Raw genomic sequence first — 17,526 nt, forward strand, 5'->3', positions numbered from 1 at the left:
TTTCCATCTATTTTATGATGCACTGCTCTTCAGCGCAGCCCTTTAGGCAGCAGTTGCATCCCTAACTAAAAGATGTGATATTGGTTGAGTCTGCTAAGGCTTTTTTTTCCCAGCCAGGCTCTTTCTTTTCAAAGACCACAAATAAATCTACCAATTATATAGGTGGATTTAAAAAAAAAACCTCTGTTGGCAATATTTCCATCATAATAAAAGCTAACATGGAATATTTGACTGTGAGTTTAACAGCAGCTTTGCCAGCATCAGCAAACAATTAGCAGCTCACTATGGCAGGTTAAGAGTGGAATGCCACAGAGATTTGGCATTTTATCCTGCACAGCCTGACACCTTATGCTCCTTAATTAAAGGAACTACCTACGGGGAGGAATACATTTAAACAACACTTCAGATCAGATGCCTATTAAAGAAGGTGGGGATGTTAATAGTACATTATTGGATTCAAGCATCAACATGCCATCTCCATCAAGGAATTGCAATTTGCATTTAATGTTCTACACAGTAAATCGTGAGTTGTAAACTAGAGGATGAACTAAGAATTACAACATTTTAACCACAAGACTAAAAACCTACACAAGGCACAAATGGCACCCCTTGGTCACAGCCCTTCTGACACCACATCCTGCAAACAAGGCCTTTTTATATCCTTGTCCAAGGCAGCTTGCTCAAAAAGGAAACTACAAGCTGAAGGAAAATATTACGCTGGAGTAGCTATGTGACCCAAAATGGCCCACTGAACCAGTTAAAAGATTTCTAATTATTTTTCTCATTGCCTTCAACAATATATTCATTTATTTTGTTGCATATTTGTTGTGTATCCACTTGAAAATAAACAGTTTTAAGATGAACCTATGACCGTGTGAAAATACTGTTTTGTTTTCTTCTGTGTGCAAAGTGAAACACAGTGATTGATGGTTAACATCTGGGTGCCTTACTGAGGGTAGTTACGATCCGTTTTGTCTCTGCTGAGAAATGGCCTCATAATACTCAAGAAGACTGTCTTTAACACTCCACCTTTTGTTTAATGAAAATAAATTAGCCAGCAAGATTGCCCATCTACTAGGGGTGTAACGGTACACAAACATTTTGGTTCGGTAAGTACCTCGGTTTAGAGGTCACGGTTCGGTTCATTTTCGGTACAGTAAGAAAACAACAAAATATAAATTTTTTGGTTATTTATTTACCAAATTTGTATACAATGGCTTTATCCTTTTTAACATTGGGAACACTATAATAATTCTGCCCACTTTAATCCACATTAAACTCCCTCAAGTTGTTGCTTTGATTAAATAAAATGACAAAACCTTTCTTCTACATTGAAAAAGTGCAACATTAAACAGTTTCAAGTCAACTTATCATGCTTAATATATTACAGCATTTGGGAAGCCTGTAGTTGACTTTTATTATGTAAATGTTATATTTTTGTCAACGTGTGATAGCAGAGACCCTGCCATTCTAAACTAGGCTGCTACATTACTAATGATTAATGTAACTATAGCTGAAAAAATAGTACAATAGCAATAGGAGAGACTATTCATCCCTGAAATCTATGGAGTTCATGTTAGTTCATGTGAAATAACAGACAGACAGGGCTTTGCTGCCCCTAGCACACACGCACGCAGGCACGCACGCACGCACACACACACAGCAAAATGAGCTAACGTTACGCTAAAAGCTAATTAGCCTTCACCTCAAGCCAGAACTGCGAGCGAGCTGAGCTGCAGTTTAAGTTTCTAGAAGGTCAACGGGCTCATAGTGATGCTAGCCGTAGTTGTGACAGAGTTGTTTTTTATAATTTGGGGAGAGTACGCTGTCCGCTGCTAAACACATATGAGCTCGACGCTGAAGCATTGACTACATGAGCTCTGAATACGCACTGCTGATTGGCTGTTACATCGCTCTGAATACGCACTGCTGGTTGGCTTTGTATGTAACCAACCAGATGGTTGTGTGGGCGGGACAATGCTGGGTGCTGAGACAGAGGCAGAAAGCAGAGCAGCTTGTTAAGACTTTAGATAACAAACTCGTTCGATACACCTCCGAACTGGACCGAAACCCCCGTACTGAAACGGTTCAATACAAATACACATACCGTTACACCCCTACCATTTACAAAAAGTCTTGATCATCCATTTATTTTTTCCATATTCTTCAACTCAACCTCAATTATTTTTAGTCAGAAAAGGTAGAAATGCCAATTTCCCAAGTATTAACTAAACAGCTTTGTGCATTTTTGTGGGGGGTTAAAGTTTAATTCAAGTGCTTCAGCCTCTGTGAATAAGGTAACAAATTATTCAGTATGTATTATTCTGAACTTGCTTTTAACATGAGGAATAGTACTTTAATTGCTCACCTCATAATTTAATTAGTTCAATGTAGAAAACAAAAACTTTTCAGACAGTCAAAAAATCTAGTTAGTGTTATGAGGCAAATCAAGTTACTGTACATTGTTCAAAATACTTTACATGATATAGCCGTTTCAGGGGTCCACCTTAGTTGATCCACCAAAACTTGACTTAAAATATACAAATATACACCTTTAGGGCCTTATTTACTCAGATACAAACACCACACGCTAAATAGCAGATGCAAACTATAAAATTGCAAGTACTATTAGTGGGAGTGTTGCGTGTGATCTACAAGGAAAGTGTACACATGATAACTGGCGCAGACTGCCCTATTAAAATCATGTTTTTTCTTATAGTATGTGGCTTTCACCATGGAGACCCTTGTTTACCGCACATTCATGTTATCATGCTCCTATGGCATTTTGCTATGTTTTGATACATGCGGTTGAAATGTACCACTTGTTAAGGGTATTTTAGAAGCAGTCCTTCAGTTAATCCATGAAGGAAACCACTTTTTTTAGCGCGCTGAAGATGTGCCCTAGGAAATGCTGGTACTTACTGCTAGCATGTGGTGGACTGTTTCAGATTCAACAAAATGTATACAAAATATGTTTTTTCATATACAGTATACTGTATGAAAAAACAAACGTCATTAAACCACCAAACTGCATCAATTGAAGCCCCTTAAATCATCTTGAAGCTATAAATTTAGAAAACTATATTGCTGAATTGACAGTATGTCAAATATTCTTTATTTTTGATGGTTCACATATGTTGACAAAGCATACATTGGACGGAGCTGAAGCGTGATCACCTCTTTCCTCATAGATACTGTATTTCTGCGCAACTTCCAGTTTGTGCATCCTTTGTAGACAAATTATATATGGAGGCAAAACAGCAACGGAAATTTTTTTTTGTCTTAATAAACCAAACTCCATCCATCCATCCATTTTCTACCGCTTGTACCTATCAGAGTTACGGGGGGTGCTGGAGCCTGTGTCCCATATCATTTTATTAGCTTTTTTTCCTCCCAGTATTTTGGCTGTTCTGATAATCAGCATACATTCTGCATATTGATAAAAAGAGACACGCTTAAATGGACTGTTTGCACATGTTTTAATATACGCAAACCTTTAGTAGATCAGGCCCTCTGCATTTTGTTTCAAGTCAAGTTTTGGTGGGAAGCTGTGCTTTCGATATGTCATGTTAAGGAAATCCAACAGTATATAACTTGCCTCGTCAGAGTAGAGATGGACATTTCAGTAACATTAATGTGAAATCTAATGGGAACTATCAATTAAACAATTATTCATTTTAAATATAATATCAATATTAGTTTTAGATGGGCTAAATTTCCAAACAAACTATTGTCTATACTGATACGTTAATTTATTTCATTTTCCAAGTTCTTTAACACATACACATTAAATGCTTTGTTACAAAATATATGAAAGCCCATTGCTGATGTTACATAGTAGTTCTTCTGATTGTAAATGAATAGGGGCTGATAGAAACCCATATACATCACTTGCTCCTAGATGTGAGCAGCAATCAGTTTAATGATTACTTAAAGGTTCCATTTGAGAAGCATTCAATTTATTGTCATACCATCATACATGAGATGGTACACAATTTAGTACCTGAGGTCCCAGATTTAACCCAGTGATTACCACAACAATATTTAGTAAAAAACCCAAAACCAGTGAAGTTGGCAAGTTGTGTAATTTGTCAATTAAAACAGAATACAAGGATTTGAAAATCCTTTTCAACTTATATTTTATTGAATAAACTGCAAATACCAGATGTTTAATATTTGAACTGAAAAACTTTTTTTTTTTTTAGCAAATAATTATTAATTTAGAATTTAATTACAGCAATACATTGCAAAAAAGTTGGCACAGGGCCATGTTATCACTGTGTTACATGGCCTTTTTTTTTAGCAACACTTAGTAAATGTTTGGGAACTGAGACGACAAATTGTTGAAGCTTTTCAGGTGGAATTATTTCCAATTTTTGCTTGATGTACAGCTTAAGATGTTCAACAGTCCGGGGTATTTGAGGTGGTATTTTAGGCTTCATATTGCGCCACACGTTTTCAATGGAAGACAGGTCTAGACTACAGGCTAGTACCCACACTCTTTTACTCTGAAACCACGCTGTTGTAACACGTGGCTTGGCTTTATCTTGCTGAAATAAGCAGGGGCGTCCATGATAATGTTGCTTGGATGGCAACATGTTGCTCAAAAACCTGTATGTACCTTTCAGCATTAAAGGTGCCTTCACAGATAAAGTTACCCATGCCTTGGGAACTAAAACACCTATATACCATTACAGATGCTGGCTTTTGAACTTTGAGCCTAAAGAGGAAACATCCACAGTTTCCAAAATCAATTTGAAATGTGGACTCATCAGAACAAAGAATACTTTTCTACTTTGCATCAGTCCATCTTAGATGAGCTCGTGCTCGGCGTTGTTTCTGGGTGTTATTGATAAATGGCTTTCGCTTTGCATAGTAGAGTTTCAGAATGACAATGGCATCCTGAAGTGTTTTCTGAGGCCATTTGGCAATATCCTTTACACACTAATGTTGCTTTTTGATGCAGCAACGCCTGAGGGATCAAAGGTCTGTAATATCATCGCTTACGTGCAGTGATGTCTCCAGATTCTCTGAACATTTTGATTATATTACGGACCGTAGATGGTGAAATCCCTAAATTCCTTGCAATAGCTCGTTGAGAAATTTTGTTCTTAAACAGTTTGACAGTTGGCTCACGCAGTTGTTCACAAAGTGGTGACCCTCACCCCATCCTTGTTTGTAAAATGACTGAGCATTTCATGGAAGCTGCTTTTATACGCAATCATGGCACCCACTTGTTCCCAATGAGCCTATTCACCTGTGGATGTTCCAAAGTGTTTGATGAGCGTTCCAAAGTGTTTGATGAGCATTCCTCAACTTTCTTAGTCTTTTTTGCCACTTGTGCCAGCTTTTTTGAAAATGTTGTACACATTCAATTCCAAATGAGCTAATATTGGCAAAAACAAAACAGTTTTCCAGTACAAACGTTGATTCAATTTCATATAAGTTGAAAATGATTTGCAAATCATTGTATTTTGTTTTAATTCACAATTTTTCCAACTTCACTGGTTTTGGGGTTTGTACATTGTAAATTAAATAGAATAGGATATACATATATTCAATGTCAGCATTTACACAATTAGGACGCTAAGTTTTGTAAAAATAAACATTTGGCGTAAATTGGATGATTGGCCATTACCATCATTGCCCTGCACAGAAAATGCTAGTCTGTGGCGCATGTCCACCCAAAGGAGAGATCTCAGCCAACGAAAGGATTTAAAAACGGATGCCATGGCCGCATACCGCTGTTGAACTGACAAGCGAGACCGTACACCCCTCCAAACACTAGCCTTGCAATGTAGTGGTGGTCAAAGTTGGTGTATCTTACATAGATAAAGCAGCAAGTGAGGTGAGCGCCCTCAATGCGGCTACATTTCAGCCACAAGCTGCATCTTTAATTGACACATTTATCACTTAAACTATCCTTAGTAGACAGGGACAGTCTGCGTGCACCATGAAACAACTTGCTTAGCCATCCTCTGGAAGAGTACTTGACAGGTGCTGCTTATATAGCACATCCGAATCCCTGAGTAGCACTTCATTTAGAACTCAATTGGCCCAGAGAGAGTGAAGAAAAAATTGTGCTTTGCCTGACTTAATGCTAACTGTCACTTAACTATATGACATACTGCACTGATATGGCCCAAGTGCCACATAAATGTATGTGTTAATTTGCTGAGTGCTTCTTAATGCCATTTGCGTGACTGCTGGAGCCATTTGACTAATCTTTATAGGAAAACTCTTCTGCAAACTGAGCCTAACTACTATTCATGAACATGGCTTCACAAAGAAAAGGTGCTCTATTTTGTACACTTAGGAATGAAACTTGTTTTTTTTATCAAATTGCATCCATTTTATTTTAGACCCACAAAGCAGTCACAGTGGGCCTGTTATATACTGAAAAAACAAGCAATGATTGTGGAGATGGGCTTCACGGTGGCAGAGGGGTTAGTGCGGCTGCCTCACAATATGAAGGTCCTGCAGTCCTGGGTTCAAATCCAGGCTCGGGATCTTTCTGTGTGGAGTTTGCATGTTCTCCCCGTGAATGCGTGGGTTCCTTCCGGGTACTCCGGCTTCCTCCCACTTCCAAAGACATGCACCTGGGGATAGGTTGATTGGCAACACTAAATTGGCCCCAGTGTGTGAATGTGAGTGTGAATGTTGTCTGTCTATCTGTGTTGGCCCTGCGATGAGATAGCGATTTGTCCAGGGTGTACCCCGCCTTCCGCCCGATTGTAGCTGAGATAGGCGCCAGCGCCCCCCGCTACCCCACAAGGGAATAAGTGGTAGAAAATGGATGGATGGATGATTGTGGAGATCACAAAATTGAAAAATGAAGCAGCAGCGTCATTTAAGCACAAATTTTAAGTCTCTACCAAATTGTGTGGCAACGATCAAATATTTTGTGTCCTGATGTCTGAAATCAAGGTAATGCAGACTATATTAAATCCTAACCTGAAATTCTAAATTTTCTGAAAAAAGTAGTTCACATGGCTGACTATGCAGCTGTCGGGAGAGCAATGCGCACTGCACTTATTGCCCCGTTCACAATCATCCTTTGATTGAATAGTGACCATTATGCCTTTCACTCTAGACCAGATTGACTACTAGCTTCCAGCACTTGCCAAACAGAATAAGTGGTACAGAAAATGTATGTATGTTTTAAAAAGTACAGTATGCGCCCACCTCATCATCCTGCTCCCTCCTCCAAGCTGCCTCAGATGTTTGTTGGATCTCCTCCTGGATAACACGGGCATACTCAAAGTCCTGTTCCTCTCTGCAGGACAGCAAGAATAGATTGATTTGTGACATGTTGAAACTACGACACGAGGCAACAGACTGAAAACTATGAATAAGCAAACATACAAAGGAAAGGTGGAAGGTTTGGAAAGGCTAATGCTCTTTGATAAAAAAATGTATCCAAATGTTTGATTTGTACTCTATATTATATGTAGGTACTAAACTTAGTGATCTGTAAAATCGCAAATATACATAATTATGGTATGCAGTAAAACAGTCAAGATGCTCCTGGGAGTAGAGATCACATACAGTCGCCTGGAAGTTTGTCTCAGCAGGGCTCTCTGCTGGGCCTGCTGCTCCTTCTCCTCATCCTGGAGCTGCTTGGCTACACGGATGTCATTCTGCACAAGCTGGTTCTTCTGGATGTTGGTGGTGTAGTACTGCTCGACTGGGTTGTAAACACAAATGTAACAAAAACAATATTCAAACAAAAATCAGGCGTATGCAAAGCATTTTTTTCATTGTGGGATAAGTTTTTAAGTCAGCCATCTTGAGGATAAACTCTACTTGAATGGTCTATAAATTTAAGATTCTGTATAAGACCTGAGCCGGACACAAAAAAAGTCAGAATAGTGGATTATGGAATGTGGAGGCTTGACTGTTTGGTGGAGGGCTCCCTTCCTCAGTATAACTGAGGTATCTTTGAGCAGGACACCATAATACCCAACAGAATTTCGGTCAGGCATATAAGGGGTCTCCTGAGATATTTGCTTGCTAACCAAGCAGTGAAGTACGTTGACACGTGTGATGGAGCGTTGTCCTGCATCAAGAATGTTTGTGAATGTGTTTTCTGTACAAGTAATTGACAAATGTATTTTCATTCTATTTGCAATTCAGCTGAAGGCCAAAATGCTCTGAATAGCTCATTCTTGATGATACCTGCCCATACAAATATCAGTCTACCACATTGTTTGTTCCTGAGTTGAAGTGGTGCAATTTAATATCCATTAGTGCCACATCTATAAAAAGTAACTCTTGTTTAATCTGTCTACAAAACCGTAAATGGATTTCTTTGGCCCAATCTTGACACTTCAACCAGTGGTCGTGGATCACTCGCCTTGACCATGCCCAAAACTTAGCATGAAATCTCTTGTAATTTTGGACACTTTGGCAAGGGTTGCTATTCCCAAATATGTTATCACTGATGGGTTGCTGGTAGCTTCATATCAAATTTTTCATCAAGTCTTTTGTAATTTACTTGCATCTTTTCTTTTCTGTGCAAACCTGCTGACTATTTGAAACAACGTTTTCGCTTGTCCAGTGGTCAGGTCTCAATATTTATAACTACAGTACTTTAAAAGTATTATTCTATCCATTGGACAGACATTTTAGATGTTTGACATCTCATTGTCAGTTAAACATCTTCATTTCTAATATGTATATAAGGTTAACAATAAAATACTTGATTTATACTTGTGCATGAAGTATAAATCCGACATCTGTCATTATTCACTATTTAATTATAAAACCATTGTACCTGAGAATGAACATGTTTAGCTAAAGTCTTAACTATTCGTCAGAGGTGTAAAACCTTTTTCAGCAAGGGGAAATTCAGAAAAATGTAAAGACACGCGGGGTCACTTTGATACATTTTGTATATTAACGATGCTAAAGGCAAACAAATGTGAGTATATGCTAAGCTAGCTGATTAAAACATCATTTGTGTTGTAGGTAACATAGGAAATTAGAGTAATATAACCAGGGTTGTCAAAAACAACATTTATTTGTGATTAACCACACACAAGTATTGCATTTATTGTGGATATATAACACAATTAATTTTGCTCCTTTAGCATATGATGTACTCTAACAATAACATTGCATTTGTGTCAAAATACAGGGGTATTTTTTAAATTATTAGAATTTTTTAAAGTTAATTAAAATCATGCATGTGAGTGATACTTGTGATTAATCGTTATTGATCCAAATTCGAAAGTGTGATCAATGTGACTTTAAAAAAATATTATTTGACAGCACTACTTATGAATAATCTTAAAACTAATTAATTAATTACATTTTTTACAAACTGTCAAGAGCAAATGAAAAACGAGTTGGGGGACGAAATTGGCCCCGGGGCTACAGTTTGGACACCCATGCTCTAAGTCAAAATGGAAGGTCCGCAGAGCAGGTGCTCAATGAGAGAGAACCCGACATAATTGACAACACAAGTCGGTAGTACAGCTGTCACACAGCAGGTTGACATTCTACTTACTTTCCTGCTCCTGCAGATTATGTGCCAACACACCATCTTCCAACACAGCAAAACTCTGGCACACTGAAACAGCAGGAAAACAATACTTCAATAGTAATTTCCAACTTTTAATGAGCATAGATGAGATGTATTAAATGGGATGTAAATAGAATCTGGATGAAAGAGCGTTCACTGGTTCAACTCGTGGTGAATGTTAATGTACAGTACTTAAGAGGAGCATTCCTTAACATGGAAATAAAAGGAACCATCCGCCCATCACTCTGGAATGAATTAAATCATATGATGGGTTTACCTTTACGCTTGGCAGTGTTACAGACAAACATACAAAAGCCCACTGTTGCCACGTCACTAAAAAAGTTTCTATAGACGACTGTTCTCATTTTGACTATGTTCATACTGCACAATGCCCAATTTAGGATTTATTGTTGAATATGATCTTTTTATGTAGTCGTTACGATGGGATTTTCGGTACTTGGAATTTAGCATCTGTATGCGACAGGTCACATTTTCGGTACTTTTGTGTGTATTTATGTGTATGAATGTTAATTTGTTTAACAATAAAATGTTTATTTCATATAACAGCTGATAATGAAAACTGTGCCATTCAGTTATCTTAAACTTCTGAGTCTCATTTGCAAGTATGCATTAATTTCAGTTTGACTTAGGTGTGTCTTCGTACTCATGAAGTTGTCTTTGCAATTAAGTTAAATTACATGTTTGTTGAGCCCTACACAATGTTTGTACTCCAGGTATTGTACAAACCCCGTTTCCATATGAGTTGGGAAATTGTGTTAGATGTAAATATAAATGGAATACAATGATTTGCAAATCATTTTCAACCCATATTAAGTTGAATATGTTACAAAGAAAATATATTTGATGTTCAAACTGATAAACATTTTTTTGTTTGCAAATAATCATTAACTTTAGAATTTGATGCCAGCAACACGTGACAAAGAAGTTGGGAAAGGTGGCAACAAATACTGATAAAGATGAGAAATGCCAATCAAACACGTAGTTGGAACATCCCACAGGTGTGCAGGCTATTTGGGAACAGCTTCCCAAAAAATGCTCAGTTTTTCAGAAGAAAAGATGGGGTGAGGTACACCCCTTTGTCCACAACCGCATAAGCAAATAGTCAAACAATTTAAGAACAACGTATCTCAAAGTTAAACTGCAAGAAATTTTGGGAATTCAACATCTACAGTCCATAATATCATCAAAAGGTTCAGAGAATCTGGCGAAATCCCTACACGTAAGCAGCATGGCCATAAACCAACATTTAATGATCGTGACCTTCGATCCCTCAGACGGCACTGTATCAAAAACCAACATCAATCTCTAAAGGATATCACCACGTAGGCTCAGGAATACTTCAGAAAGCTATTGTCACTAAATACAGTTTGTCGCTAACATCTGTAAGTGCAAGTTAAAGCTCTACTATGCAAAGCGAAAACCATTTATCAACAGCATCCAGAAACGCCGCCGGATTCTCTGGGCCCGAGGTCATCTACAAACCCCATTTCGATATGAGCTGGGAAATTGTGTTAAATGTAAATATAAACGGAGTAAAATGATTTGCAAATAATTTTCAACCCATATTCATTTGAATATGCTACAAAGACAACATATTTGATGTTCAAACTGATAAACATTTTTTTTTTGCAAATAACCATAATCTTTAGAATTTGATGCCAGCAACATGTGACAAAGAAGTTGGGAAAGGTGGAAATAAATACTGATAAAGTTGAGAAATTCTCATCAAACACTTATTTTGAACATCCCACAGGTGTGCAGGATAATTGGGACCAGGTGAGTGCCATGATTGGGTATAAAAGCAGCTTCCATGAAATGCTAAGTAATTCCCAAACAAGGATGGGGCGAGGGTCACCAATTTGTAAGCAAATTCTCAAACTGTTTTAGAACAACATTTTTCAACGAGCTATTGCAAGGAATTTAGGGATTTTACCATCTACGGTCCGTAAAATCATCAAAAGGATGATGCCAGTCACCCTCTGCATAGCGTTATCAGTAGCCAGAGGAGCCTGTTCAGTTCTAGACTGCTTCATCCCAAGTGCAGGACTAATAGACTCAAAAACTCCTTTGTCCCACACGCCATTAGACTGTACAACTCCTCGCTGGGGCGGGGGGTACTAGGATGACAGGGGATGCAAAACAATAACAGTGCAATACGTTTTCATAACATGGTCACTACTGCCTACTTTGTCTTGTTATATTCTTATTTTACTGTTATATTTGTATTCCCATTGTTGCTTTTTAGTTTGTATTGCTATTGTAATATTTCTCTATTTTGTTTCCATTTAAACCCTCGTTATTTACTTTTTACTTTTATTTAAATTGATCTCAACTCTGTACACTGCTGCTGGAATTTTAATTTTCCTGAAGGAACTCTCCTGAAGGAATCAAAGACCTATCCATCTATCTATCTAAAAGGTTCAGAGAATCTGGAGAAATCACTGCACGTAAGCGATATTACGACCTTTGATCCCTCAGGAGGTACTGCATCAAAAACCAACATCATTGTGTAAAGGATATCACCACATGGGCTGAGGAACACTTCATAAAACAACTGTCAGTAACTACAGTTGTTTGCTACATCTGTAAGTGAAAGTAAAAACTCTGCTATGCAAAGCAAAACTCATTTATCAACAACACCAAGGAACGCCGCTGGCCTTGCTGGGCCCGAGCTCCTCTAAGATGGACTGATGCAAAGTGGAAAGCTGTTCTGTGGTCTGACGAGTCCACATTTTAAATTATATTTGGAAACTGTGGACGTGGTGTCCTCCGGAACAAAGAGGAAAATACCCATCCGGATTGTTATAGGCGCGTAGTTCAAAAGCCAGCATCTGTGATGGTATAGGGGTGTATTAATGTCCAAGACCTGGGTAACTTACACATCTGTGAAGGCACCATTAATGCTGAAAGGTACATACAGGTTTTGGAAAAACATATGCTGCCATCTAAGCGCCTTTTTTTTCATGGACGCCCCTGCTTATTTCAGCAAGACAATGCCAAGCCACATTCAGCACGTGTCACAACAGCGTGGCTTCATAAAAAAAGAGTGCGGGTACTTTACTAGCCCGCCTGCAGTCCAGACCTGTCTCCCATCCAAAATGTGTGGCGCATTATGAAGCATAAGATACGACAGCGGAGACCACGGACTGTTGAACGACTGAAGCACTACACAAAACAAGAATCGGAAAGAATTCCATTTTCAAAGCTTCAACAATTAGTTTCCTCAGTTCCCAAACGTTTATTGAGTGTTGTTAAAAGAAAAAGGGATGTAACACAGTGGTGAACATGCCCGTTCCCAACTACTTTGGCATGTGTTGCAGCCATGAAATTCTAAGTTAATTATTATTTGCAAAAAAATAATAAGTTTATGAGTTTGAACATCAAATATATTGTCTTTGTAGTGCATTCAATTGAATATGGGTTGAAAAGGATTGGCAAATCATTGTGTTCTGTTTATATTTACATATAACACAATTTCCCAACTTATATGAAAACAGAGTTTGTACTAGTTACACACCAGCTGTTGGTTACAATGTGCATCTTAGTTGTAGTGTTGTTTACTGCATTTGGAGCTGTTGATTTCAGCATGTAATAATGCTAATACTAATCAGTAGCATATATTTGGCAGATTCACTGAAAATTAACATCACATTAGTGAAATTTGAACAGTGGAGACTTATTTTGGAATGCTTTCTGACCATCAGGCATACTTTGTTGGCATTGAAAATTACAACATTACCTAGAGGCATCAAGTGCTTAAGTTGGTGCCGATTATACAACTGTATGTGACACCACATGCAATAAAGGATTTAAAATATGGTACTGATTTCATGTAAATCTGTACTCAGTAGCACCAACAGATTTCCGTACCCATTCCTATCTGACCTGCATGCACAAAAAACACTGTCACAACTGTAATTCTAATTGTTTCCGTCCTGGTGCATGTGTGGCACTTTCAGGGATTTTGTACAGGCAACTGGAGTCAACATTTTCTTAACCAAATCATTTTGCATAGGAGATTAAGAAAAAACAAAGTAAATAATTGTGTGGTAGTTTGTGTGGCACTTGCTTCAATGTAGGTTCAGAAGAGCATGTGGGTGAGGTGTCGGAACCAGGAGTGATGGGACATTGACGTGAGTTCTAAAGATTCACATTTTCGACTGTTTTCTGCTCATTCGTCAGCCATTTATTTTGAGACATACTACTATTACAAAACTGTACTGCTCAAATGTATTACAATATCTGAGTTATTGTGTAGAAACATGGGAAAATAATTTTAAAAATACTTCATTCACTAATGCTTTAAAAAAAAAGATCAGTCAAAATAATACATAACGTTGGATATAGACAACACTCAAACCCTTTATTTATTTAATTAAAAATATTGAAATTCAATGACTTGGTGCATTTGCGAACCAGTAAAATTATGTACAAAACAAATTATAACCTGCTCCACAATAGTGTAGAAAAATTCTTAAAGGGGAACTGTATTTTTTGGGGAAATTTTGCCAAATGTATCGTTCACAATCATTATGAGAGACAAGAACACACATATTTTTTCTTTTCTACGATTTTAAAGATGATAAAAAATGCTTGAAAAATGAGGCTAATTGGAGTAACTGTTGTAGCCTTCAAAGCCCTCCAGCAATGTTTTATATACACACTGACACTGCAAGTCTATATATAGGTCTATGTATAATGTAGTAACAGACACGTTCATAACAATATGTAATAAGTACAAAATTTACATTACATTTACATTTTGATCATTTTAATCATTTCCAGGACTGATTTCATTCGCGCATTGATTTCTGTTTCCAAAGCAGTGCATGTCTGTTTGTTCATACTTGCTGAATCAAATAAATGTTTTTTAATCATGGCAGACTTGGTAACAGACAACGACGACAACTATTTTTGGACAAATGAGGATTCACAACCTTATTCTTTTAAAGCTAAATATACTGATGCTTATAGGAGCCAACACAAAGAGAGAGTGAGACGATGGAGCAGACGGAAGACCGGAGAATGAGGTGAAAGTGATTTTGACACTGTAAATATGGAACTTGGAGGAAAAGTATTTTGACATAAATAGCGTGTTTACACAAAATCAACAGGAAACGTCCCAAGCCAGCTGGACCAGACAACAAATGTCCATTGAGTGAGTCACTTTTAATATCGATCATGATACACACAGCATGCCATCCGTGTTAGTACAACTATGGTACATATGCTGTCTGGCTAGATAGATAGATAGTACTTTATTGATTCCTTCAGGAAAATTAAAATTCCAGCAGCAGTGTACAGAGTTGAGATCAATTTAAAAAAATAAAAAAAATAATGGGGGTTTAAATGGAAACAAAATAGAGAAATATTACAATGAGAATAAAAAATAAAAAGCAACAATGGGAATAAAAATATAACAGTAAAATAAGAATATAACAAGACAAAGTAGGCAGTAGTGACCATGTTATGAAAACATATTGCACGGTTATTGTTTTGCATCCCCTGTCATCCTAGTACCCCCCGCCCCCCGCCCCAGAGAGGAGTTGTACAGTCTAATGGCGTGTGGGACAAAGGAGTTTTTGAGTCTATTAGTCCTGCACTTGGGATGAAGCAGTCTAGCACTGAACAGGCTCCTCTGGCTACTGATAACGCTATGCAGAGGGTGACTGGCATCATCCAGGATGCTCACTAGTTTGTCAACAGTCCTCTTCTCTGCCACCGTCACCAGTGAGTCCAGTTTCATTCCGATTGTAAAACCGGCTCGCCTGATCAGTTTCTCAAGTCTGGAGCTGTCCTTCTTAGATGTACTGCCCCCCCAGCACACTACCATGTAGAACAGAACACTGGCAACCACAGACTGGTAGTACATCCACAGGAGTTTTCTACAAATGTTGAAGGAGTGCAGTCTCCTGAGGAAGTACAGCCTGCACTGTCCTTACTTGCTTCCTTGTCCTTAGCTCAGCTGTCTACAAACCAAGCGTGAAATGTGGTCTAATACTTAACAGATACTGTGATATGATTGTTCACATTTTTCTGTCAGTACCAGTTTTGTGCATTACACACTCAAACGTGTTTCGTGCTGACGTAGAAGCTATCTTATCTATTGCCGTAGCTAGCTTTTACGGCTAATACCATAGCATGGCAATGAGTTACCACGCTAGGAAAATAGTTCCTCAGTGTTCGTTCTTACAATAACAGTGTCACTACAGCTTGGTTAATATACGGGTTACAGAATGTAAATTAAGTATTTGGATGCATTTTTAAAGTGATTTAGAGGTAGAATTGCTTTCCCATTCGCTGCATTGCCAGCCACATAAAGAGAAAAATCTGACTTAAAAAATGTGTATAGACATACAACACCTAAAACCTTTAGCATATCAGCATGTGGAATTAAATTATGGAATGGATTACACAAGCAAGTCAGCTAGCCACTTGGAACGAGGCGATTTTTATTTGTTTAGCTGTCCAAAGTAGGGACCCAGGATGGACCACTCATCTCTGCCTCAGTTGGGGACGTCTCTGCGCTACTGACCTGTCTCCGCTCAAGATGATCTCCTGCTGGTCCCACTATGGACTGGACTCTCACTATTATGTTATATCCACTATGGACTCTCACAATATTATGCTAGATCCACTCGATACAATGGACGTGGAGTGGATCTAGCATAATACCTTGAGCCGAGGATGTCGTTGTGGCTTGTACAGCCCTTTGAGACACTCGTGATTTAGGGCTATATAAGTAAACATTGATTATTTATTTACTTACTTATCACTGTTAAAAAATAGAGGACAAACAAATGGGTTAAAACTGCTATATATATGAAAAGGGGTAGGATTAAATGAGTTCTGCCTCTTGCTAATGTTTTTCGGACATGCTGTAATCAAACTGAAATATTTGATGTATCACCTTGCAATTGTCTGCATGTCTAAAATAAACTGACACCAATCTAAACTTAGCCGCTTTTTGATGATGTACAGGTCAGTTTAAGAGTCCAGACTGCTGTTGCATCAGATAAATATGAGACTAATGTTCTCATACAAAGAGGCCTGGGTCGAATTTGAATTTTTTTTTCGGAATTGTATTGTTCAGACATGAGAAATATCAGGTAACTGTCAAATAAGGAAAAAATACACAAATGGCCTGCAGTGTGAACATACAGTAGTCTCATTGCACACAAAAAAGGAATGGTGCTCAATGTTAGTTTGCATTTTTTGACATGAATTGTGTTCAACCCGCACAAACCTCAAGAGAGCTGCAACTCACATGCATCACATTATAGAACCCATTAAGCCTGTTCTAAATGGGTCCCAGATGTTAAAACTGTATGTACATTTGAATCTCTAAGCTTCTTGTCAATACAAAGGTGTTTACTTATTAAGAGCAGTACACCTCCCAGATTTCCTTCTCTTTTGTACCATTACTCTTATCTTACTTCTGGATATTTAGAAAAAGAAAACATAACCATTTAATTTCAACAATCTTTCTTGGAGTATTTCTTAGTTCTACTGTTATCAGGCTAAAGCACAATTCTACCAGTGATGAGCACATTAATCTCAAATTGTGTCATGGGTACAAGGTTTACTACCATCCTAAACATGCATTGAGTTTACAGCCAAGTCTGCATTATTGCAAGTGCTGCTAGTGCAACTCAACAGCAAACCAAACCTATGTCATTTTCTCCATCTTATCTAACTTGCAGATACCCTGTCTGATTAAAACACCTACTTTGTGTCTAATCCCCTTAAGAGATGGTCAAAGCAGACTGGGTCACGTCTGGAGAGACGTAAACTCTGTTTACATCCACGCTCTAACACTCAGAGCCTGATCTACTAAATGTTTGCATGTACTAAAACACGTGTAAACTTGATATCACAGAGAAAGCTGTTCTACTAAATTTGTGCGAGGAGGATTGTGCCTATTAAGGGAGTCTGTCCGTATTCATGAATGTGGAGAAAATATGCTGATCATCAGAACG

The 17,526-nt window shown here is 38.0% G+C and overlaps 1 protein-coding gene across 2 annotated transcripts in view; it reads right to left on the reverse strand.

Moving 5' to 3' along the window:
* ccdc187 (coiled-coil domain containing 187) overlaps window positions 1-17,526 on the reverse strand; it is a 45,788-nt gene that overhangs the window by 18,091 nt on the left and 10,171 nt on the right. For both annotated transcript variants that reach the window (XM_061903158.1, XM_061903159.1), the window contains exons 3-5: window positions 9,512-9,574; window positions 7,549-7,687; window positions 7,186-7,276 (exon numbers count right to left, since the gene is read on the reverse strand). In XM_061903158.1, the coding sequence (XP_061759142.1) occupies window positions 7,186-7,276; window positions 7,549-7,687; window positions 9,512-9,574 (293 nt within the window). The remainder of the gene's footprint in view (window positions 1-7,185; window positions 7,277-7,548; window positions 7,688-9,511; window positions 9,575-17,526) is intronic.

Source organism: Nerophis ophidion, linkage group LG06, assembly GCF_033978795.1.
Source record: "Nerophis ophidion isolate RoL-2023_Sa linkage group LG06, RoL_Noph_v1.0, whole genome shotgun sequence".
NCBI classification, from domain to species: Eukaryota; Metazoa; Chordata; class Actinopteri; order Syngnathiformes; family Syngnathidae; genus Nerophis; species Nerophis ophidion.